General features: G+C 47.8%; 1 protein-coding gene across 3 annotated transcripts in view; it reads right to left on the bottom strand.

Annotated features, from left to right (window-relative positions):
- The window catches only part of SEC63 (SEC63 homolog, protein translocation regulator), a 119,583-nt gene that overhangs the window by 69,869 nt on the left and 26,244 nt on the right, over positions 1 to 23,470 (bottom strand). For all 3 annotated transcript variants that reach the window (XM_073576061.1, XM_073576063.1, XM_073576062.1), the window contains exons 2-7: positions 16,965 to 17,064; positions 11,956 to 12,070; positions 11,132 to 11,244; positions 8,669 to 8,730; positions 8,426 to 8,484; positions 1,549 to 1,599 (exon numbers count right to left, since the gene is read on the bottom strand). In XM_073576061.1, the coding sequence (XP_073432162.1) occupies positions 1,549 to 1,599; positions 8,426 to 8,484; positions 8,669 to 8,730; positions 11,132 to 11,244; positions 11,956 to 12,070; positions 16,965 to 17,064 (500 nt within the window). The remainder of the gene's footprint in view (positions 1 to 1,548; positions 1,600 to 8,425; positions 8,485 to 8,668; positions 8,731 to 11,131; positions 11,245 to 11,955; positions 12,071 to 16,964; positions 17,065 to 23,470) is intronic.

Raw genomic sequence — 23,470 nt, 5'->3', positions numbered from 1 at the left:
TCAAAATAGAATGAATAAATCTGCAGCCGGCGGGCGCACTGCGCATGCGCCCGCCATTTTCCAAGATGGCGGCGCCCATGAAGCAGGACCGCGGGACACCGGGAGCAGGAGAGGGGCATCGGAGGTACCGGGGGGGGGGGGGGGGGGGGGTCGGAAGGTGGGGGGAGCAGATGATGACGGCAGCGTCAGTCGGTATCGGGGGGCCGATCGGCCCCGTGAGTCGGTTGGGGGGGGGGGGGGTGTCAGATCACGGTCTCCAGCCATGTCCGATGCTACTGCAGCATCGGCCATGGCTGGATTGTAATATTTCATCAATTTTCATTGATGAAATATTACTATCGCTCTGATTGGCTGTTTCACTTTTAACAGCCAATCAGAGCGATCGTAGCCATGTGGGGGCGAAGCCACGCCCCCTATGGTGAAGAACAAAGCCCCCTGTATCTGCGGGTCGGGTGACCTTTCAGTGACCCCGGTCCCCCGACCCGCAGGGGGGCTTTAAAGTCATGACGCCACATAGGCGTCATGGGTCGTTTTGGCACGACTTTTCATGACGCCTATGCGGCGTCAAAGGTCGTGAAGGGGTTAAGTGGAAAAAAAAATTCCAAAAGTTTGTTAAAATAAATAAACATTTGAGCCATTTTCCGTGGCCCATAGTGTCTCCATTTTTCGTGATCTTGAGTTGGGTGAGGGCTTATTTTTGCGCACCGAGCTGACATTTTTAATTATACCATTTGTTACAGGTACGATCTTTTGATTGCCCATTATTGCATTTTAATGCAATGTTTCAGCGACCAAAAAAAAGGTTGCTGAAACATTGCAGGTCATTCTGGTGTTTTGAATTTTATTTCTTGTTACGCCATTTTGCGATCGGGTTAATTTTTTTATATTGACAGCTTGCGATTCTGAACACGGCGATACCAAAAATGTGTATATTTGATTATTTTTTATATTGTTTTATTTTGAATGGGGTGAAAGTGGGGTGATTTGAACCTTTATTTTTTTTTTATATTTAAAAAAATTTTTTTTCTTACTTTATTCATGCTTCAATAGTCTACATGGGAGACTAAAAGCTGACAATCTGATAGGCTCTGCTACGTACAGGTGATGATCAGATCACCTGTATTTAGAATTGCTTACTTGCTATGAGCACTGACCACCGGGTGGCGCTCATAGCAATCTGGCAGTGACAACCATAGTGGTCTGCTGGAGACCTTTGGTTGTCATGCCAACCCATCGGTGACCCGCAATCACGTGACGGAGGTCACCGATTGGCGGAATTTCCAGTGCGCTTGCCAGAAGCGCGAGTACAAATGCCACTGTAAGATCTTGACAGCAGCATTTAAGGGGTAACAGTCGTAGCCCACATCAAAGGGAAGGAGTCTGACATCAGCGTACTATTACGCCAGATGTAGGAAAGGGGTTAAATAATTTATTAGAAAAGTCGACGATTTCCCATTCTACAAAGCAAGTGGATAAAACGAAAACCGAATACCCCTTTAAGGTCCACAGCAGGTTACCAAAGGCAGTCATAAATATGGGGGTACGTACCACAACAACTGGAAGGATGACCATAAACGCTAAACCATAAACCAGCAACACCTGGAAAAAATATTTATAGGAGTAAGTCACATACAGTAATGGCTGTAAGAGTGTAAAGACAAGACACACTACTGAATTAAAGAGAAAATTATATAGGAACATATCAGGTAGAAATGATGCGCCAGAAGAAATCTTGTAGAAGGGCTTTGGGAGATGTGCATGAGACAAGAGATTCTTTCGTTGATGGGCCTATCACACCAAGCATTTGGCAAAACCTGCCTCAGTTGTGCCAAGTGTGTTCCTTAAAGGGAACTCATCATGTCCAGAAACACTATTTACCAGCAGATATAGGGTTAATCTGGTTAGGATTAATATGCAGGTAAAAAGTGGTTTTACCCTGTGTAGCTGGCTTACTGTAGTGGCTACAGGGAGAAAAGATGGATTTTTGGTTCTTACCGTAAAATCTCTTTCTTGGAGCCTTCATTGGGGGACACAGATTACCATGGGTGTATGCTGCTAGGAGGCTGACACTATGCAAAACAAGAAAATTAGCTCCTCCCCGGCAGTATACACCCACCGACAGGCAACAAGCACCTCAGTTGGTGAAAAAGCAGTAGGAGAAGCAACGAGAAAACTTTAAACATATGTACCAACCCAACAAGGGACTCTAAGACCCAACACGGTACAACTTAAACAGGGAGGGTGTTGTGTCCCCCAATGAAGGCACCAAGAAAGAGATTTTACGGTAAGAACCAAAAATCCATCTTTCTTTATCGCCTTATTGGGGGACACAGATTACCATGGGACGTTCCAAAGCAGTCTCCAGGGTGGGAACAGCAAAAAGGAACGAAAGAATAGGAAAAGGCTTAGGTCGGCTGGTGAGCCACCGCCGCCTGCAGAACCTTCCTACCAACAACTGCATCAGACGAGGCCTGGGTATGAACCCTGTAGAACCTCGCAAAGGTGTGCAAGGACGACCAGGTTGCGGCCTTGAAATTTGCATGGCCGAAGCCTGGTGACGAACAGCCCACGAAGCCGCCACAGCCCGGGTGGAGTGAGCTCTTACTCCCGGAGGGGGCCGTTTTTCCTGAAGTCGGTACGCTTCCAGAATGGTAGAACGAATCCAACGAGCGATCGTGGATCTGGATGCCGGAAGTCCTTTCTGGCGACCTTCAGAGATGACCAGCAAGGAATCAGACTGACGAAAGGAAGAGGTCCTGGCGAGATAGAAACGCAGGGCTCTAACTACGTCCAGTTTGTGGAGAGACTTCTCAAGCGGATGAGAGGGAGCCGGACAAAAAGATGGAAGAATGATATCCTCATTGATATGGAAAGAGGAAACCATCTTTAGAAGAAAAGAAGGAACGGGCCTGAGGACGACCTTATCCTGATGGAGAATCAGGTAAGGGGAACGACATGACAAGGCCGCCAATTCAGAAACTCTTCTGATGGATGTAATGGCAATCAAAAAGGTGACCTTCCACGAGAGAAGGGGCAAAGGAATGTCCTGGATAGGCTCGAACGGCGCCTTCTGGAGAGCGCTAAGAACGAGATTGAGATCCCACGGGTCTATCGGCGAATGATGAGGAGGAACCACATGGGAGACCCCTTGGAGAAAGGTTTTGACCTGTGGTAAGGAAGCGAGCTCTCTTTGGAAGAGGATAGAAAGAGCAGAGACCTGGCCCTTGAGGGTACTGAGGGACAGACCCGCTTCTAAACCAGACTGGAGAAACCCAAGAATAGATGGAATGGAAAAGGACATTGGAAAGACTTTTTTATCATTGCACCAATGGAAAAAAGCCTTCCAGTGCCTATGATAAATGCGGGAACTGGCTGGTTTCCTGGCTCTGATCATAGTTTGAATAACCTGACTGGACAGACCTGATTCCTTCAGGATTGCGGCCTCAACGGCCATGCCGTCAAACTCAGAGACAGAGAATTCTCGTGGTAAAGGGGGCCTTGCGAGAGAAGGTCTGGACGGTCTGGAAGCCTCCAGGGGACGTCCGCGAGCATGTTCACCAGTTCCGCGTACCAAGGCCGTCTTGGCCAATCTGGAGCGACTAGAATCACTGGTACGCCTTCCGATTTTATCTTTTTGACCACTTGTGGGATCAAGGCCAGAGGCGGGAACAAATAAGGAAGTTGAAACTGGGACCACGGAATCACCAGAGCGTCGCACGCGACGGCTAGAGGGTCCCTGGACGTGGCTACGAACTGCGGCACTTTGTGGTTCATCCGAGATGCCATGAGATCGACATCCGGGGTGCCCCAACGGTGGCATATCTGATTGAAGACTGTGGGGTGCAGGGACCATTCGCCGGACGCTAGGCCTTGACGACTCAAAGTCGGCTGCCCAATTTTCCACCCCTGGAATATGAACGGCGGAGATTGCCGGAATGTAACATTCTGCCCAGCGGAATATCTTGGCCACTTCCGACATTACTTGCTTGCTGCGCGTGCCCCCCTGATGGTTTATGTACGCCACGGCCGTGGCGTTGTCCGACTGAATACGGACCGGCTTGCCGGAGAGGAGAGGCTGCCAGTGAAGGAGGGCCAGGAAGATTGCTCTGATCTCCAGAAGATTGATTGAGAGGAGAGTCACCTGTGGGTTCCAGCGTCCTTGGGCCGCTTTCTGATGGAACACAGCTCCCCATCCCAGAAGGCTGGCATCGGTGGTGATGACTTGCCACTGAGGCGGAAGGAAGGACCTCCCTTGGAGAACTGACGCTGGCAGTAACCACCAAGTGAGAGATTGCCTCACTCTGAGAGGGAGCAGAATAGGATGGCCAAGGACATCATGGTCTTGTCCCAGGCTGAAAGCAGAGACAGCTGGAGGGGGCGAAGATGAAACTGCGCAAAGGGCACTGCTTCCATGGAAGCCACCATCTTGCCCAGAACCTTCATGCAGGACCGAATGGGAGTTGGCCTCTTGAGAATTCTGATGCCCTTGGAAAGAGCAGCAATTTTTTCCCTCGGAAGAAACACTTGGGCTAGATTCGTGTCGAATTCCATGCCCAGAAAAGTCAGACGCTGAGTGGGGATCAGAATGGACTTCTCCCTGTTGACTAGCCAACCGAGGCGGCCGAGAGTGTCCAGAGTGATCTGAAGACTCTGGAGGCAGTCCTGACAAGACGAGCCCTTGATCAAAAGATCGTCCAGATAAGGAATGATGAGGGTAACTCTGGAGCGAAGGATGGCCATGACGGTCGCCATCACCTTCGTGAAAACACGGGGCGCTGAAGCTAGGCCGAAAGGAAGAGCCGTGAACTGATAGTGGTCTCCCTGAATCGCAAATCGAAGATACTTCTGATGTTGCACACAAACCGGAATGTGCAGATAGACGTCCCGAATGTCCACAGAGCAGAGGAATTCCCCGGGTTCCATGGAGGCAATCACCGAGCGAAGAGACTTCATTTTGAAATGAAGAATCTTCACGTGGCGATTGAGCAACTTGAGGTCCAGAATTGGACGAAGGGAGCCGTCTGTCTTCGGGACTACGAAGAGATTTGAGTAGAACCCGGAAAACCGTTCGTTTGAGGGAACGGGAACAATCACTCCGGCGGAAAGAAGGGAGGCAATGGCCTGGAGAAATATCGGAGTCTGGGACCGCTGTCGCGGAGGCAGAGACCGGAAAAAACGTCTGTTGGGGGGGGGAAGCAAATTCGATCTCGTATCCAGATGCGATGATTTCTCTGACCCAAGCGTCGTCGACAACAGACAGCCAAGCATCCACGAAAAAGGAAAGTCTGCCTCCCACCCTGGAAGAACTTCCAGGTGGGGGTGACCCGTCACTTGGAAGAAAACCTGCCGGAACTGGTGCCTGAAGACCTGGAATATTGTCCTCTAGATCTCCAGTGGGGAGCTGGTTTGTAGGATGGCTTTTTCTGTTCTCGCTCTCTAGTGGCAGATGAGCGATCCTGCTGGGCAGATCTGTCCGTGGACGAGAAGGGATGAAAGGGCCTAAATGGGCGAAAACCCTTTCTATTAAAGAAACGTCGTGGGCGAGACTGGGGAAGAGAAGTGCTTTTACCACCAGTGGCATCGGAGATTAGCTGGTCCAGCTTGGCTCCAAAGAGCCTAGAACCGTGGAATGGCAGATAAGTAAGGGACTTTTTTGAAGTGGTATCTGCATTCCATGACTTTAGCCAAAGAACTCGGCGTATAGCTACTATGTTGCTATTAGCCCTTGCTACGCACCCGGCCGCGTCCAAGGAGGCGGCCAAAAGGTATTTACCCGCATGGTTAATCTGATCTGCAAGATCTGCCAACTTGTCCTGAGGAGCTGTTGCCAATATGCCCCTGCGAAGGATTTTTGCCCAAGCGGATATGACTTTCGCTACCCAGGCTGATGCGAAAATAGGACAGAGAGAGGCGCCGGATGCCTCAAAAATTGACTTAGCCAGAAATTCGATCTGCCTGTCCGTAGGATCTTTAAGCGATGCCCCATCTGGTAGGGATAGCACTGTTTTGGAGGCTATCCGGGAAACCGGGGGATCCACCTCAGGAGCCTTGGCCCATTTTGTGAGCAGGTCTGCCTCAAAGGGGTACAGCACGTCTAAGTACTTGCAGCCTGAGAAACGTTGCTCAGGGCGCTCCCAGTGTTTGGCCAAGGTAGTATCGAACTCTTTGTGATTGGGAAAGGTCCAAGACGGAGGTCTTGCTTGTTTAAGGAGTACAGAGCATTCCTGATGGGGAGCCTTATCTTGCTTAATTTTAAGGGTTTGAAAAATAGCCGAAATGAGACTATCGACCATGTCCCATGTTTTAGAAACATTGTCTGCTTCTGAACTCGATTCCGATTGAGAGTCATTGCCAGACCTGAGGTCGTCATCGGAGGACGGAGAATGAAACCTCACAGGCTCAGAGGGACCCTGCAAGCTAGAGGACAAGGTAGACAGAGCCCGCTTCCTAGAGCTCCTGCTTTGTCTGTCTCTCGGAAGGTCGCGGTCAGGAGTGGACGACTCACCCTGAGAGGCGGTTGGCGCGCAGGTGGCAGTAGACAGCTGTGGAAGGCGTTCTAAGACCTGGACCAGCGACTGGGAAACCTTAGTCAAGTCAGAGACCGACTGAGACATTACAATGGCCCACTCCGGGGGAGGTTGAACGTCCTCAGCCCGGGACTCTGCGTGCTCCTGGGATGCAGACATAGCGGAAGGACTGCAGGACGGGCAGAAGGGGGACGGGCGACCCGAAGCCCACTTCTTTTTACAGCGCGCACAGGCGTAATGAGTAGCGGTGGGCCTGAAGCAGAGATCCCTTGAAGGATTGGGCATAAGTAAAAATGCGCTGAGAGACCGCAGTAGATCGTGAGAAAACTGCAGAGTGGAGCTAATTAGCGCCACAGTGTAGAGCCTACCCAGATTCAGATGAGCAGCCGGACGCTGAAGTGTCCCCCAAACAGCGCAGGAAGAGAGATGAGGAACCAGGAAACACCCGACAAGGAAGGAGTGGCGGAGCTTAGCAGCCGCGCCGCGAATGGAGAAAAGCGGAGGAGGCTGGAGTAACAAAGTGAAAGGAGCCCTGTGATGGGCTAGAAAAGGGCGCGCAGGAAAGCGTGCTCAGAACAGGGGAGGAGCGCACTGAGGCGCCGGAACGAAAGCGAAAGTGAAAATGACATGGACTCCGGAAGCCGCAGCCCCGCACTGCCTGAACCGATGAAACCACTCCGGGGGGCGAAATAAGCGCCGGTAGGATACTGAGCTGAGGGCGGAAGACTCCCCCTATGCTCACTGACCTGTCCCCTGGAAAGTGCATAGGAAGGGAGATGCGCGGCTGAGAGGTCGGCGCACGGCATGCAGGGGAGAAGGGGCGGGAGATTCGAATCTGGGAATCTAGTTATGCTGCAGATGTACGCTGGCAGGCAGGCTATGATGTGGGGCTGGAGGGACCGTACAGGCACTTACCTGACGTCCCTGAAGAGGCTGTCACAGGGGCCCACGGTGAAAAGCCGCTGGAGAAGATCCTCTATGCCCACATCTTGCAGAAGACAGCATAGACCTCCTGCGACCGCCGTCTTCCTCTCAGCCCTGTCCAGAGAGATGGGTGAGGAGGGGGATTGGCAAGGACCAGCCACCTGTCCACAGACCCTAGCACCGGAAGGTGATAGGGCCAAAGTCCTGCCTGCGGAACTGAGAGGTGCGATGTGGATGACACCACACTGCTCGCTCAGCCGCCTGATATGGGAAATCAGGGTGATAGCTACACCCCGTTTCCTGACGGAGAACCTGAAAAATAAATCGAAAAGATTAAAAGGTTCGACTGGAAACCTAAGAAAAAAGGGATATTATTAAGAGCGGATCTGGGGAGATCCCGGTCCGCCTCCTACAGACACTAAGCACAAACTGAGGTGCTTGGTGCCTGTCGGTGGGTTTATATTGCCGGGGAGGAGCTAATTTTCTTGTTTTGCATAGTGTCAGCCTCCTAGCAGCAGCAGCATACACCCATGGTAATCTGTGTCCCCCAATAAGGCAATAAAGAAATGAATTTTTATCCTCCCTGCAGCTGCTTCCTTACAGTCATCAGGGCTGTACAGGGAACCATTAGTCATTACTCACTATACAGCGAGTGTAGCTGTCATCACTTCACTGCGTTTTCACCAACAGCCTGCGCTGCACACACTCACTGCAGAGCAGGCTGCCAATCATTGTGCAGGGGAAGTGATTACAGCCGCTCTCACAGCAGTGACCAATCGTTCCCTGCACTGCCATGATGACTGGAAGGGAGCGGCTGCAGAGAGAAGAAAACTTTGCTTTCTCCCCATAGCCACTACTCCAGTAAGCCGGCCACGAAAGATTTAAATGCCATATACCTGCAGATTAACCCTATATTTGCAGGTGAACGGCGTCGCAGCTCAATCAATAGAATACTACTTTTATGACTAACTCACCAGCATAGAATTTTTCTGGTCCACAATCCATGCCGGCAATGCAATGCCAAAATGTGTAGCTTTAAAAAGAAGAAAGAGAAAAGTCAGAGCAATACTAATAGTACTGGTACCATAATGTACAAAAGTAATTAGATTTACAGAACAAGAGAGAGGAGCATCGATGGATATTAAAAGTATTGTTTTGCAATGTAGTAAACTCAATCAGAAATCACTGTAGCTGACTAACAGTTAATAGTCGCTTACCCTGTGGTCCATCCGGATTGCCATATTCTTCCCAATTTCTCCTGGACTCATCATCTGTTAAACTACACACGAAAATATGTTAAATATAAAAAAAAAAAAAACAGATGCGTAACAGAGGATTAGCTTTACTAACACTAGCATGAGCAGCCTGAGAGCAACCACTACATTTGCTGCTTTTAATCGTTTAAAAGGGCCCCTGTTTTTTTGTCATGAGAAATTGCCACCTTGTTTTACAGCACCAGTATTGATAAATTTCCCCCCTCACCACCCCAAAGGGATTGTGAAACAAATACTGAAAATAATTCTCTGTTATAGGTTATTTGATTGTGTATATGTTTTCTGCTCACATTTAACACCAAATAATCTGGAGAGTTCATGGATTACAATCATGTGCATCCCGAATATATATATAGGCATTTTATTTATTGTTATATGTAATAAATTTTATTTCATATAACAAAATAAATCCTTTTTTCCATTCCTTGTGAGAGATCTTTTTTTCCTCACTTTTCAATTTAATGCAGATATTTTACTTTTAATCCATTTTATAAGTATCTGATCTCTGTCCGCCTGGACCCTGCAGCTTTGCTCTGCCAGGCAGACAGCCAACAATCGTGTGATCAGAAGGTCTTACGGAAGTCACTTATTGAGTGCTGTGAACAGCAAGAGAGAAGGCAGAAGGGGTATAAACCGCTTCTGTCTTCTCCAAATCTCCATAGCCATGTCTGAAAGCCAGGGAACTGACTTATTCTTGCAAGTTTACAGGAGAAGAATCTATAAGCTTACGCTTTTAATGGTATGGGGTTAAATCCTAAAGCTCCATAAATTTACAGCGGTAATTATTAGGTTAAAATCAGATAGATACTCTGCTTTCATTGACATAGTAAATTCTGCAAAGCAATCTATAAGCAATTTGGTTCACATAAAAATACAGATCTAGTATCACCCTAAATTAATGTGTACCTACGGTATTTTATTTTTTTACATTCTGCCCCCAGATTCAATGGGGGCTGTGTCGTGAGAACCCTACTGATTGCTCAAAAGACTCCAAGAAGCGCATAGCTGTAGCCTGAGCGCCTTGCAAAACACACCCAATGACTTTCCATTGCGCCAGTTCACACCTCTGTGCACACGCTTATGCGGGAGCTCCAGGTCTACACGCTTCTCAATATTCTTTTCAGCAATCAGTGCATTTCAGGACCCAGAGAGGCCCACCGAGTCTTCAGAAATTTTAAAACATATGAAAAAAAATTAAATGATAGGCTTACTTTTTGGGCACAATCATCAAAACCGTCTAAAACACAAAACAGTTTTTGCTGTAGGTAGCAACCAATCACAGCAGAGCTTTTATGGGCAGAGCAGTCTTAACACTAAAAACGGCCGTGTGACTGTTTGCTATAGGCAAGAAACACAGGGGGTCCAATTCATCAGTTGCAATTTTTCTTTTTAGCCATTTTTCTTTTATTGTCATCTTGTGGTATCCGCTGCTTTTTTGGCAAAAAAAAGGGGTCAAGTAGTACATGATATTTGTGCAAAATAAAAAATGCTTTTTATTTGTTTGTTTTGCAACTTTTTAGCACAAAAAAAAAAAACAAAAAAAAACACAACAACAAGTTCCTCTAAAAAATTGCAAAAATTGAGCCAAAATTGCCGAGAATGATTAAATCAAGTGAAAACATTGGGTAACTCGAAACTCTACTAGAGGCGAGCTAAGAAGAAAAACAAAGAACAGATGAGAACATAACAAAATAACTTAAGACGGTTTTTTAAAAAAAAAAAAAAAAAAAAAAAAAAAGGACCATGTTTTGATGTTGAGCTCTGGTAACAGGTGAGGGCTGGTGATACGGTATGGACTGTTTATCAGGAGCACGACTTGCTCAGATTAAAGACGTCACACAGATATAAACATACTAAAGCATCACATTTTTAAATTAAAAAAGTTTCTTTTTCCCCAAACAGAAATGTATCTAACGTTCATCTAATAGAGTTAAAGAGGTTGTCCGGTCTCTCTGACCACAGACTTACGAATCCTAACATCACGCTCACTGTGTTCTGTGACGAGTCTACGCTGGCGGCAATCATGTGACCGCAACTAAGTGATATGCACACACTGGCACATTCTGACTAGTTGGGAGGTGCATCGCTTGATGCAAGTGAATAGAGAGAGGCCGGATAAAGTCTAGTCAGCATGTTGTGTGGAGTATCCACATCACATACTTGCTGTCACATAACCGCTGCAGAACCCTCATGGAGCGCAGAGCATGGAATGTAAGGATTCACAAGTCTGCAGTCACAGAGTAACTACAGACTTGTAGCTTTAGACTGGAAAACCCCTTTAATCCATATGCAGAGGCTATAAATTAACTTGTCAGGTCACATAGCAGAACAAACCCATAGACCAGCCTTATTCTTGCAGAGCAGGAACCTGAAATGAGCCAATTAAGGAGCCATAGATAAACTTACGCTTCATATGCCTTGGCGATTTTCATAAATACAGCTTCATCTCCTCCTTTATCCGGGTGGAATTTCAGAGAGAGAAGACGGTACTGTTTCTTAATTTCTAAGACAGTGGCACCCTTAAAAAAAAAAGTTTTGCAAAATGTCAGGATCTACTGGGTTTGAGAGGACATGCTTATGTAAATACCTCTGGCAGGACAAAGCTTAAGAAAATGAGGACATGCCATATGGAATGTCACAATAAGGAGCAAATGTCCAGCGGTGCACCTACCCATTTTAGGCAGAAAACGCACTGTAAAGGCTAGGTTCACAGGTAATAGAACGCACCCCGAAGGTACAGTGCAATGCAAGTCAAGAGGGTCCTAACAAGCGTCTTTCACAGACCACTTAAACAATCAGCAGTGGATTTAGTCTAGATTGCTGTTAGGACTGGTTCTGATTAAGTTGGATCGCAGCATAGTTTGTTTTTTGTTGAATGTCTGGACCCAGCCTCATCGATTACTTTAATCATCAATTCAAAGCTGTTTAATTGAGCCAGAAGACTCCAAACTTTGCTATGTGCACAGTAGATTTGTTTCAGTGGTGGCAATCCTCTGTGAGCTAAACACTGCAGCATGATTCTAGATGGCAAGGGACGCAAACTGTAGTCAAACGTTACAGATTCTTACCGTACTCACAGAACGCAAAACTCCTTTAAGGAATCAAACTTCTAATGGATAGTGTGATGGGAAGGAGATTACACCACAGTAGATCTGCACACTGAATATTAATGCATGCTAAAAGGACTTGTAGTACGTCTCTACCTCATTACTAATGACCGTTATATTTACCGGATCTAAACCTAGGACTTCATATGGGTTGTATTCTTGGTATTCTTTATCAGTTTTGGAAACTTTGTAGGCGAGGAATATAAACAATGCCCATCCAAACATCAACACTACTTTCCTGTGGAAACACACAAACAAAAAGGTAGATAGAAAGTGATGTCAGAAGTCCATTAGCAGTAAGTGTTCAATATAAGCTCCCACATCACTGTATGACTAAGGCGGCATGGACAAAAAAGGGCACCACAATATACCATAGTAGTATTCTGCAAAACATTTTGCCATTTTTTCCATAAAGTGTTGAAAAGACAAAGACACAACCTTTCCTGTAACCCATTAGTGACCGCCAATACATCTTTTTACCGACCTGTAATATAAGAGACTAGCATCCCCCGACGGGTGACAATCATGTAGCTGCTGTCAATAGTGACTATGGCATCTAGATGGCTAACAGAGTGTTGGGGCTCCCTCTTTAATGCCACTGGCACCCTGAAATCTTAATTATGTGGTCCTAATGTTTGCCATGGCAGTTCATGGGCAAATACCGGCATTAGCGTCTGCCGGCTACAGTGGCCTGTTCAGAAGTTAGAAACAGTTATGTGGGAAAAATAAATTTTTCATTCCTGTCATGTCACTTTGCATCAATTCCTGATAAGCACCTGAAGGGTTAATAAACTACCCGAAAGCAATTTTGAATATATTGAGGGGCGTGTTTTTTTTTTTTTTAAATGGCATCACTTTTGGGGGGTTTCCAATATGTAGCACCCACAAAGTCACTTAAAACTGAACAGGTTCCTAAAAAAATAAGTTTGGTAAATTTCTTTGAAAAAATGAAACATTACTGTTAGAGTACAAAATAAAACATTTCACAAATGGTGCTGGTGTAAAGCAGACATGTGGGAAATGGAAATGTTATTTATTAATGTATTTCTGTGGTATGACTATCTGGATTAGAGGGATAATCGTTCAAAGTTTGAAAACTGGAATTTTCAAAATCTCAAGTTTCTAATATATTTATAAATAAATGCAAAACATATCAGCCTAAATTTACCATTATCATAAAGTAAAAAGTGTCAAGAAAAAACAAGATCAAAATCAGTGGGATATACAGAAATATTGCAGAGTTATTACTACATAAAGTAACATGTCAGATTTAAAAAAATTGGCCAGGTCACAGAGGGGTTAAGGCTCATTTACATGGTACTGATCGGTGGCATGATACAACCACAGATGGTAACATTGGTGGTTTAAAAGCCTGTTTATACAGGTAAACCAAAAGTAAGCTATGCACACTGATCTATACTACCAACATGGGAACAAAGCCTAATTCTTCCATGCACAATAATGTCCCCTAGCATCAACATTCAGCAAGGTGCATCACATGACTGCTGCAGTCAATCAGCAGTCACTGGTTGGCTGCAGCCTTCACATTCCAACCTAGCAGAAGAAGCAAACTGTGAAGGCTCCAGCCCATCAGCGGCCCATGTTTTAAGCCCCCGTTACACATAGCGATATCACTAACAATATCGCTGTAACGTCACAGATTTTGTGACGTAGCAGAGATATTGCTAGCGATATCGCTATGTCTGATACTTGGCTCCGACCAGCTCCCCCGCTGGTCATTGCTCGTTGCACGAGAAGGTCCTGGATCATTTCTCCCGTGAACGCGGGCGGGAGGACGTCAGGATCGCTGCGTCTGACAGTTAAGTAGCGACCGACCCCTGCTATGTCGCTGGTGAGATCTGCCTGTGTGGGGATCGCTGGTGCATCGCTAAGTGTAACGGTACCCTTACCCTAGCCATTATGTGATAACCCCTTTCCCACGCCAATCGATTGTATAGTGTGGGGAGCGCTGATCCAGGATGAGTGCATGTATGTTTTTTTTTTTTTTTTTTTTTTACAGTCGCTAAATTCAGAAAACATCGCATGCCACCTATTACGTTTGGTCCATCTCATCAGTAATGCGAGTCTCCATGTGCCGTGCCAGAAATGTTACTCCAGTCATGGAAAGGACTAACATTTCTGGCGTAAGTACCACCAGCAGTTTCCATAAATTTAATGGGTGGGTGTAGCTTCACCAAGTCTCAGCTCCTCCTCAGCTCTGACCATTTCGGCAGAGCTGCTTGAAACCGATGATGCCACATAATCCTTGTGCAAAAATGTTGTGACTTTTCAAAACTTTTTATGCTAATTTTCCAGCATGAACACTATGTTCTACCTGCCGCTGTAAGTTAAGCATGCAAACGCAAATATGCCACTCAGATTGTCTAAAATTGGTGAGTTTATGTCTGGAGAAAAGTCCACATTCTTTCAAGAGAGGAACTTTTCAATGTCTCTCTGAAGCTGAGTGTACACTTCCCGGCTTCAGAGACACACTGCAAATGACCAGAATTTCTGAACATGGCTTCTGGTCATGCGCGGTGCACCTCTGAAGCCGGGAAGCGTACACCCAGCTTCAGAGACACACTGACGCTGCTGAGATGAGCTGCGTGCATGACCTAGATTTGCATGAGCTGGGGATGAGGTTGGCACATGCAAAATATGTCATCATGCTCACAGGGGCGTGATTAGAGGGCTGACTAGTCAGGGGCAACTAATGACACATCACCAAGTCAAAGACCTCACTGGCTTGGGAAACGGGGACATTATAAATGCTTCTTTTATACCTTGTTTTCACTTAATAATGGTATACATGGCTGATTACGCAGGGAGTGTAAATCAGACAGACGATTGCTGCTGGGCTGGAGGACCAGGTTCCCTTAAAAATTAGCAGGCCCCTGCTTCAGGTAAATTGGTCATTTACAAGTGGACAGGAAGTAGTTAACCAGTGATGATCCAACGACCAGGATTCTGCTGATCAGATAGTTTAAGGAATAGAAGAGCTTTGTGGCCACTTTATCCTGCAAATTTCCCAGAACCTAACAAACCAGACAATCAAGGCTTATCCTCAGAATATACCAGTAAGACTGGGGTCACACTTTCGAGTGTGATGCGACTCTCGCATCAATAACCGGCACTGCCGACGGCACTCGGGACCGGAGTGTGCGGCTGCATGTATATCTATACAGCCGCACACTCCAGTCCCGAGTGCCGGGTACTGATGCGAATTTCTCACATCACACTCTCAAGTGTGACCCCGGCCTAATGTTTCACTTCCTAAAACTCCTTTGAGAAGCAGAGAGTCAATTACATTCTTAAGAAGCGCACATCAATGAAAAAGGAAAATACAGAAAGACAGAAAAATATGAATCCTTGACCCCATGATTTCTGATGTGAAACGTAAGAGGGCATGTTTTTACTGTAATTCTGTAAAACGCTTGCAGACATCCGGTCCCCTGATAGCAATTACTCAGCTAGCACTTTGCAAGTACTGAATCGCTGTTAATAAAGGGCATTCATTTATGGCTACTGTTTCTTCCAACTCAGCAATATACATATATAAAGCCTACTCCGGTCTTCAGAGGCTTTTAAGACCAAAACAATGACTTTGTGAATTCTAGCGTTTGGTTTTTTTTGCAAGAAGTGGAACAAAAAAACCACGGCACTTGAAGCATGCATGTTTGTACAGTAAAAGTGGATTTAGGCATTTCAGGAAGTTGGGATCCCCATTAAAGGGAACCTGTCACCTCATTTTTCGCATATAAGCTGCGGCCACCGCCATTAGGGGCTTAGCTACAGCATTCTATAATGCTGAAGATAAGCCCCCGATGTAACCTGAAAGATAAGAACAACAAGTTAGATTATACTCACCCAGGGGCGGTCCGGTCCGATGGGTGTCGCAGGTCCGGGGCCTCCCATCTTCATGCGATGACGTCTTCTTCCTTGCTTCTGTCGCGGCTCCTGCACAGGCGTAATTCTCTGCCCTGTTGAGGGCAAAGCCAAGTACTGCAGTGCACAGGCGCCGGGAAAGGTCACAAAGGCCCGGCGCCTGTGCACTGCGGTACTTTACTCTACCCTCAACAGGGCAAATCAGTACGCATGCACAGGAGCCACGACAGAAGCAAGGAAGAGGACGTCATCGCATGAAGATGGAAGGTGCCGGATCCAGACCTGCGACGCCCATCGGACCGGACCGCCCTGCAGGTGAGTATAATCTAACTTGTTTTTCTTATCTTCCAGGTTACATCGGGGGCTTATCTACGGCATTATGGAATGCTGTAGATAAGCCCCTAATGGCGGTGGCTGACGCTGATATTGGAAAAATGAGGTGAAAGGTTCCCTTTAAAGGGTTATTCCCACAATAGGATAGGGGATGACTTCCTGATCACAGAGGATCTAAAGGGCCTGTCACACTAAGTGATATCGCTAGCAATATCGCTATAACGTCACTGTTTTTTTTGTGATGTTATAGCGATATCGCTATGTGTGATACTTACCTCCGAACGCTCCCCCGCTGGTTATCGCTGATCGCGCAAGAACGTCCTGGACCGCTTCTCGTCGTCTGCTTCCTGCTGTGATGACGAGCGACGCGTGGACGCGGGCGGGCGGACGTCAGGATCACCTCGTCTGACAGGTAAGTAACGACCCCCGACCCCTGCGATGTTGCTGGTGAGATCTGCCTGTGTGGCAGCTCACTAGCGACCACTTAGCGATGCACCAGCGATCCTGACCGCGTCATATCACTGGTCGGGATCGCTGATACATCGCTAAGTGTGACAGTACCTTAACCGCTAGGACCTCAGGAGACCTTGAGATAGGGACTGTGCAGATACCTGCCTTGAATAGAAGGGAGGTGTACACCCAGCTTTACCAGGCAGTCATACTGGCAATGGACGGAGCAGAGGTCAAGCCTGCATACCTCCACTCCATTCAAGATAGGGGTTTGTAGAACTGGATTCATGGGCACCAATCTTGGAATCCCAGGGTCCCAGTGGTCTCATAAGCAATATCAATATATTGGGAAGACCTCTTTAATCTTGATAAAGACGAGGCATCGGTTTTCATTTGAGATGTGAACCCCATTCACTGTCACAAAGGTATACATGTATATCGTAGTAAGCGTTACTTTTACTTACTTAGCAGTCGGAATTACATTCTGCTGTGGCTTTATAGCCTTTAGCTGATACCATAAACAGCTTCTATATACATGACGGATGTTTTTCAGTCGAGAGTGTTCTAAAAGTAAGAAAAAAAAAAAGAACAAACATTTTAAACAAAAAGTCTACTCATTATAAACAGCTTAGTGGAAATATTTCCAACCCACAGATGATTCAACAGGACAACACACTAGTTATTGCAGGAACACTGTGGGATGGACCCCATAACAACACAGTGATGGCCCATATGATACAGGCTTTAAACTTTTGTATTGCTCAAGTGCATCTAAAATAAAAAGCCAACTTTAAAAAATAAATAAATACATTAAAAAAAAAAAAAAAGAAAATGTCTCAAACAACCTATGTAGGCTGATCCCACTGTGCTTCCTTCCATTTGTCTCATAGTTCTCGCTGAAAGAGTTTAGAACAGCAAAGGAGTCCTAAGGCACCGCTGCAGCAGTTTTTTTTCCCAGCACTGGAGTGGTGCTTCTAATCTAAGGTCCCTGTTCCCGGTCTTATACTCACTCGCCACCATCTTAATCTTCTATCGTGCTGCTCAGGTCAAACTTTGGCATCTTGTGACCGCAATATCTGACTAGCTGAAGTCCGAGTGTAACGGTCTCAAGCTCTCAATGCAAGTCTACGAAAGCCAGAACAAGGCACACATACACTTGCATTGAAAAGTGACTTCCGGCTTGCCTAGCCACACTGGAGCGGTACGGCAAGTCAAAAAAATGCTTGAGACCGATGGGAGAGGCGCTGATAGAAGCGGAAGAGGGCGATTGGTCAGTAAAAGACTACAGTCAGGGACCTTAGATTAAACTTAGATTAAAAGCACCACTACAGCGCTGCAAAAAAAAAAATAAATAAACTGCTGGACTTGTGCTTTAACCCCTTAATGACAGCCGATACGCCTTTTAACGGCGGCAATTAATGGTCTTTATTCCTCAGAGCCGTTTAACGGCGCTGAGAAATAAGGGTATAGCACCCCCCAGTGTGGGAAAATCTCCGGGGACTCTGCTACTGCAGGTAGCTGAGACCCGGGAGAACATGATTCGGGTCGGTTTTTATCGTCCCCAGTCTTGTGATCTCCATTATTCATGCATTCTCTCTCCTCCACTCATTTCTCTCTTCTCTGATATGATCTAGAATAAAAGTAGACATGTGGGAAATGTTATTTATTAACTATTTTATGTGACATGGCTCTTTGATTTAAGGGCACAAAAATAGGTACTAGACCTACCAGTAATGATTTTTCCAGGAGTCCATCCTGACAGCACCATGGAGGACATCCTCTTCCTCCTTACAGGGACAGGAAAGCACACGAGAGGTTAAAAGGTCCCGTCCCACCCCATTTCCCTCAGTGATTTAACAAGTACCACAGCGTGGATAATGCAAGTAACACTTTAATGATACTATCATATTACTGCATATGACCTAACAAAGAGGGAGGGAACTACCCGTGCTGTCAGGATGGACTCCTGGAAACATCATTAACGGTAGTTCTAATACCTATTTTCCAGGAAGTCCACCTGACAGCACCATGGAGAGTACCAAAGCACCTCCTCAGGGTGGGATTACCGCCTGGAGAACCTTTCTCCCAAATGCGGTCTGTTGACCAGATAGCACATCAAGCTTGTAGTGCTTGCAGAATGTATTAAGTCTGGCCCATGTTGCTGCTCTACAGATCTGATCAACCAAGGCGCCTGCCCGTTCGGCCCACGAGGCCGATACTGCCCTTGAAGAGTGGGCTTTTAAAGTATCTGGCGGGTTGGCGCCTTCGGCTTGGTAGGCGTCTGAGATTACTGAAGTAATTCATCTTGCGATGGATGCATTAGAGGCTTTTTTCCCCTTATTTTTACCCCAAAAAAGGACGAACAGGTTTGGGTCAATACGCCAACTGTTGGTGACCTCTAAATAGTCTATAACTGCGCGCCTCAAATCCAGTGAGTGAATACGTTCCTTTTCATTACGGGGATTGTCACAGAAGGATGGTAACACTATCTCCTGACTTATATTTTGGCCAGAGGCTACATTTGGAATAAATGCCGGATCTAATCTCAAGATTATACGATCTTCTCTGATCTGGAGATATGGGTCTCTGGTGGACAGGGCCTGGATTTCCCCTATTCTCTTGGTCATGGTAATGGCTACAAGGAAGGCCGTTCTGTGAGTGAGAGTTGAGATAGTCATCTCTTCCCTGGGGACGTAGGGATCTCTACATAGGAATCTGAGTACCAGGCCAAGGTCCCAAGGCGGGGTGAGCTGCCTAATTGTGGGGCGAAAACGTTGCGTGGCCCTTATGAATTTTACTACCCAAGGATGAGAAGCTAAAAGGGTAATCAAAGAGGGAGCTCAAGGCCGAAATCTGGACTTTAAAGTGCTGGGCTTAAGGCCTTTATTAAACCCTGACAGTAGAAAGTTTAGGATACTAGGGAGGTCAGGGGTACCCGCCGCAAGATCGGACCTGGCACCGTCCAGACAGAATCTCTTCCATATTTTCCGATAGATTGCGGACGTCACCGGTTTCCTACTGGCTTGTAGGGTAGATATGACCTGATCTGACAAGCCTTTTGCCTTCAGGATGTCTCTTTCAGGATCCAAGCTGAGAGGTGGAGCCTTGCTGGATTTGGATGGTGGATTGGGCCCTGGTGGATGACGTCTTTCTTCAAAGGTAGCTCGACTGGGTTTTCCACTGCCATGGCTCCTAGTAGGGGAAACCAGCTTCTCCTTGGCCAGTATGGAACGACCATTATCACCTTTGCCCGGTCCTCACGGATCTTCCCGAGTACCGCCGGTATGAGCGCCAGTGGTTGGAACGCGTAAGAGAGGGGTTCTTCCCAGGCCTGGCTCAGGGCATCTACGCCTTCCGGGTTCATCAGCCAGGTTCAGGGAGTAGAATCTGGAGACCTTTGAGTTCTTTCGGCTTGCCAACAGGTCTATACTGGGGCCCCCCCCCAACGCTGACAGAGTGGGAACTGAACAAGGAAATGTTCTATCGGGCAGACCTGCTGTCTGCTTAAGTAGTCCGCTACCACGTTCTGGGAACCTTGTAGGTGGACTGCCGTTACTGAAAGGACTGTTCCTTCTGCCCAGGAGAATATTCTTCCTGCTAGGGCTTGGAGTGGTCGGTCCCTGGGGCCTCCCTGGTTCTTCAGGAATGACACTGCTGTTACGTTATCGGATAATATTCGGACATGTCGATTCTTCAGGACCGATCGGTTCCTCCGCAGGGTCTCCCAGACTGCATAGAGTTCCCTGAAGTTGGAGGATCTGCTTCTGATGTCTACTAGCCATCTTCCCTGGAATATCTTCCCTTCTGCATGGGCTCCCCATCCCCACGTACTGGCGTCCGTGGTGACCACCACGTACTGGCGTCCGTGGTGACCACCACGTATGGAGAGGTTGTCCATGATAGTACGCCCACCTGGAGGTTCCTGAGCTGTGTCCACCACCATAGGGACTTTTTCATCAATCCTGGCAGCCTTATGGGTCTGTCGAGTGAAGCCTGACTCCTGTCCCATCTTGCGAGGATCTCCCTTTGTAATGGTCTCGAATGAAACTGGGACCATCTGATGCACGGAATGCAAGCGGTCATTAGGCCCTGAACCTCCATTACCTCTCTTATGGAGGAGCGATGCTTCAAAAGGTCTCCGACTCTGTCCCGAATAGTCTTCTGCTTTTCTTTTGGTAGCAGGGATATCCTGTCTCCTGAGCCTAGGAGAACTCTGAGGAAGACCTTTCTGGACTCTGGTATGAGGTCTGACTTCTGCCAGTTGATCATCCAGCCGAGGAACTCCATCACTGTAATTGCTCGGTTCCTGTCTCGAATAAGCGCTTCTTCGGATCCTGCCACCAGGAGGAAGTCGTCTAAGTATGGTATGATCAGCCACTACCTCCGCTACCAGCTTTGTGAAGATTCGGGGGCCGAAGCCAGCCCGACTGGAAGGCATTGGAACTGAAAGTGGCAGGTCCGAGTTGGTAATTTGACCGCGAATCTTAACAGCCTATGGGATGAGGGATGGATAGGGACCTGATAGTACGCACTCTTTAGGTCGAGGGTGCACATGACCGCGTCCCTGTCTATTAGATGTATTGCAGACCAAATTGATTCCATCCGGAGCCTCTTGTATCTGACCCAGGCATTTAGAGGTTTTAAGTTTATAATAGTTCGGGGCTCGCCGGATGGTTTTGCAATGGAGAACAGGGAGGAGTAGTGTCCCTTTTCCCTTTCTGTCAGAGGAACCGGTACTATAACCTCTGAACTGATCATTTCCTGTAGGTCCGTCCACATGGCGGAGTCCGCCGGGACTACGGTGGGGGCAATATATCTGTCGGGGGAGGGGAGTAAAGCTCTATGCTGTAACCCTCCGCAATGGTTCTGAGGACCCACTGGTTGTGGGTAACTCGGGCCCAATTTACTGCGAAGTGGTGAAGTCTTCCTCCGATACCTATGGCGTCATTGCCTTCTAGATCTGGAGGTTGACGCAAAAAGGGAGCTTTTGCTTCTCCCACCCTGGCTGTGGGAGCTCTTATAGGCGCCTCTGTTGGACCTGGTTTGGCTCCTGAAGTCGGCCTGTCTCCTAGAGAAGGGGCCTCTCCGAAAGGACTGAGGCCGCTTAGGTTTTTCTTCTGGGAACCATTTATTCTTGTCGGACACGAGCTCTAAAATGTTATCTAGGGCAGGACCGAACACCCTTAGGCCCGAGAAGGGAATGGAGCAAAACTTCGCCTTAGGAGCGTTATTCCCCGACCAGGATTTAAGCAAGACCGCTCTCAGAGCTGCATGAGACAGGGAGCTGTTCCGGGCTGCGAACCTTACTGATTCGGCTGACGTGTCCAACAGGAATGCCGTCGCCGATTTCATGAGTGGAAGGGATGCCAGGTTCTCGGATCTAGGGGTCTTGTTGGTTAGGTGTTCCTCCAACTGCCCGATCCACAGAAACATAGACCTGGCCACCTCGGTGGCTGCTATGTTAGCCCTAATGAGGGCCACCGAAGTCTCCCATGTCCTCTTTAAGAGAACTTGTGCCTTCCTGTCCCGGAGACTTGATGAGTCATAGAACGGGATGGCGGTTTTCTGGGTGACCTTGGCAACCGGAACATCGATTTTGGGGACTTCCTCCCATGCTCGTGTTTCCCAGGATCAAAAGGCAGACGACTTTAAAGTCCCGGGATAGTACAAGCCGACGTTCTGCCTCTTTCCACTCCTCATGGACCATTGTCTTGATGTGTTCACTTACGGGGAACACCTTCTGACTCCGGGCCAACAGACCTCCAAACATCAAGTCCTGTCTGGATTGCGGTTTAGGAACTTCCTCGATCTGCATAGTGTTCCTGACCGCCTGGACTAACTCGTCAGTGTCCTCCGGCCTGTACAGGAATTTCCTGCCTGGATCCTGTCTGTCCACCAGGATCTCTCCTTCCTCCTCCGGATCCGAGTCCCAGAAGTCTGACTCCTCGATAGAGCTTGCTTCGGAAACTGGGTCTGCTTCCCACCTCGGACGCTTGCGGCTTGGCCCTGGACTGGGGGACTGCTGCCGTGCGAGGCTGGCTCTGGAGGCTTGGACTTCCTCCCGTATGAAGGATCTCATATAGGAGAGGAGGGATGGCTGTTCGTCTCTTATGACCCTTGATGTGCAGGGTCCACAGGGGGTTTTGCTATGGGTGTCTGGCAGCTTTACCCTGCATACAGGGCATCGGATCGACTTGGATGTGGCCTTGGTAGGGTCCTTAGTCACTGACGGGGTGGCTGCTGGGGTTCCCTTATTCTATCAACATAAGATGGGGTAGCCACTTCAGTCGTCCTGGGCTACGGGGATGGGTGTGGGGAGGGTGGTCTGCTCCAGGCACACTTACCCCTCCATTCGCCGGAGCCTCTGCATCCATCCTGCAGCGATCCGCGCTTCCAGAGAGACGGTAAGCCCCTGGAGGGCGCGCTGAGATTCAAACCCGGGTCCTGTCGCTTCCGCTTCCTCCCGGACTCTAGCCCCGCCTGCACCTCTGACGGTACTCTCCTCATGACACTGGCGCCCGCCCGGCCAGCTGCCTGCGGGGGACCGACCTTCGCCTGCCATGGTGGCCACCGACTGGAGCCGAGAGCCTCCCACCGGGAGGAACGGCTCCCTCCAGGAGCGTCATCCTGCTCCTGGGGCAGAGGGACTCCCTACCGGGAAGTTTTGGCCCGAGCGTCTTGACAGGGGGAAGGTTTGGACTGGCCGCCCGATCCCCCTGGGCCCTCCGGTAAGCTTCTGCAGCTCCTCTCGCGTTTCCCTCAATGCAGGGACAGGAAAAACACTGAGGGAAATGGAGTGGGACGGGACCTTTTAACCTCTCGTGTGCTTTCCTGTCCCTGTAAAGAGGAGGACGACGTCCTCCATAGTGCTGGTCAGGTGGACGTCCTGGAAAATTAAAAGTTTGAATATTGCAAAATTTTCAAGATTTTTGCCAAATTTGTTTTGTTTTTTTCTTCATAAAAAAAATGC

The sequence above is a fragment of the Dendrobates tinctorius genome, unplaced genomic scaffold (assembly GCF_039654945.1).
Source record: "Dendrobates tinctorius isolate UK_male_01 unplaced genomic scaffold, ASM3965494v1 ptg000046l, whole genome shotgun sequence".
Lineage (NCBI taxonomy): Eukaryota > Metazoa > Chordata > Amphibia > Anura > Dendrobatidae > Dendrobates > Dendrobates tinctorius.
Note: the sequence above shows the minus strand (reverse complement) of the source record. Positions and strands in the feature narration are given on the sequence as shown.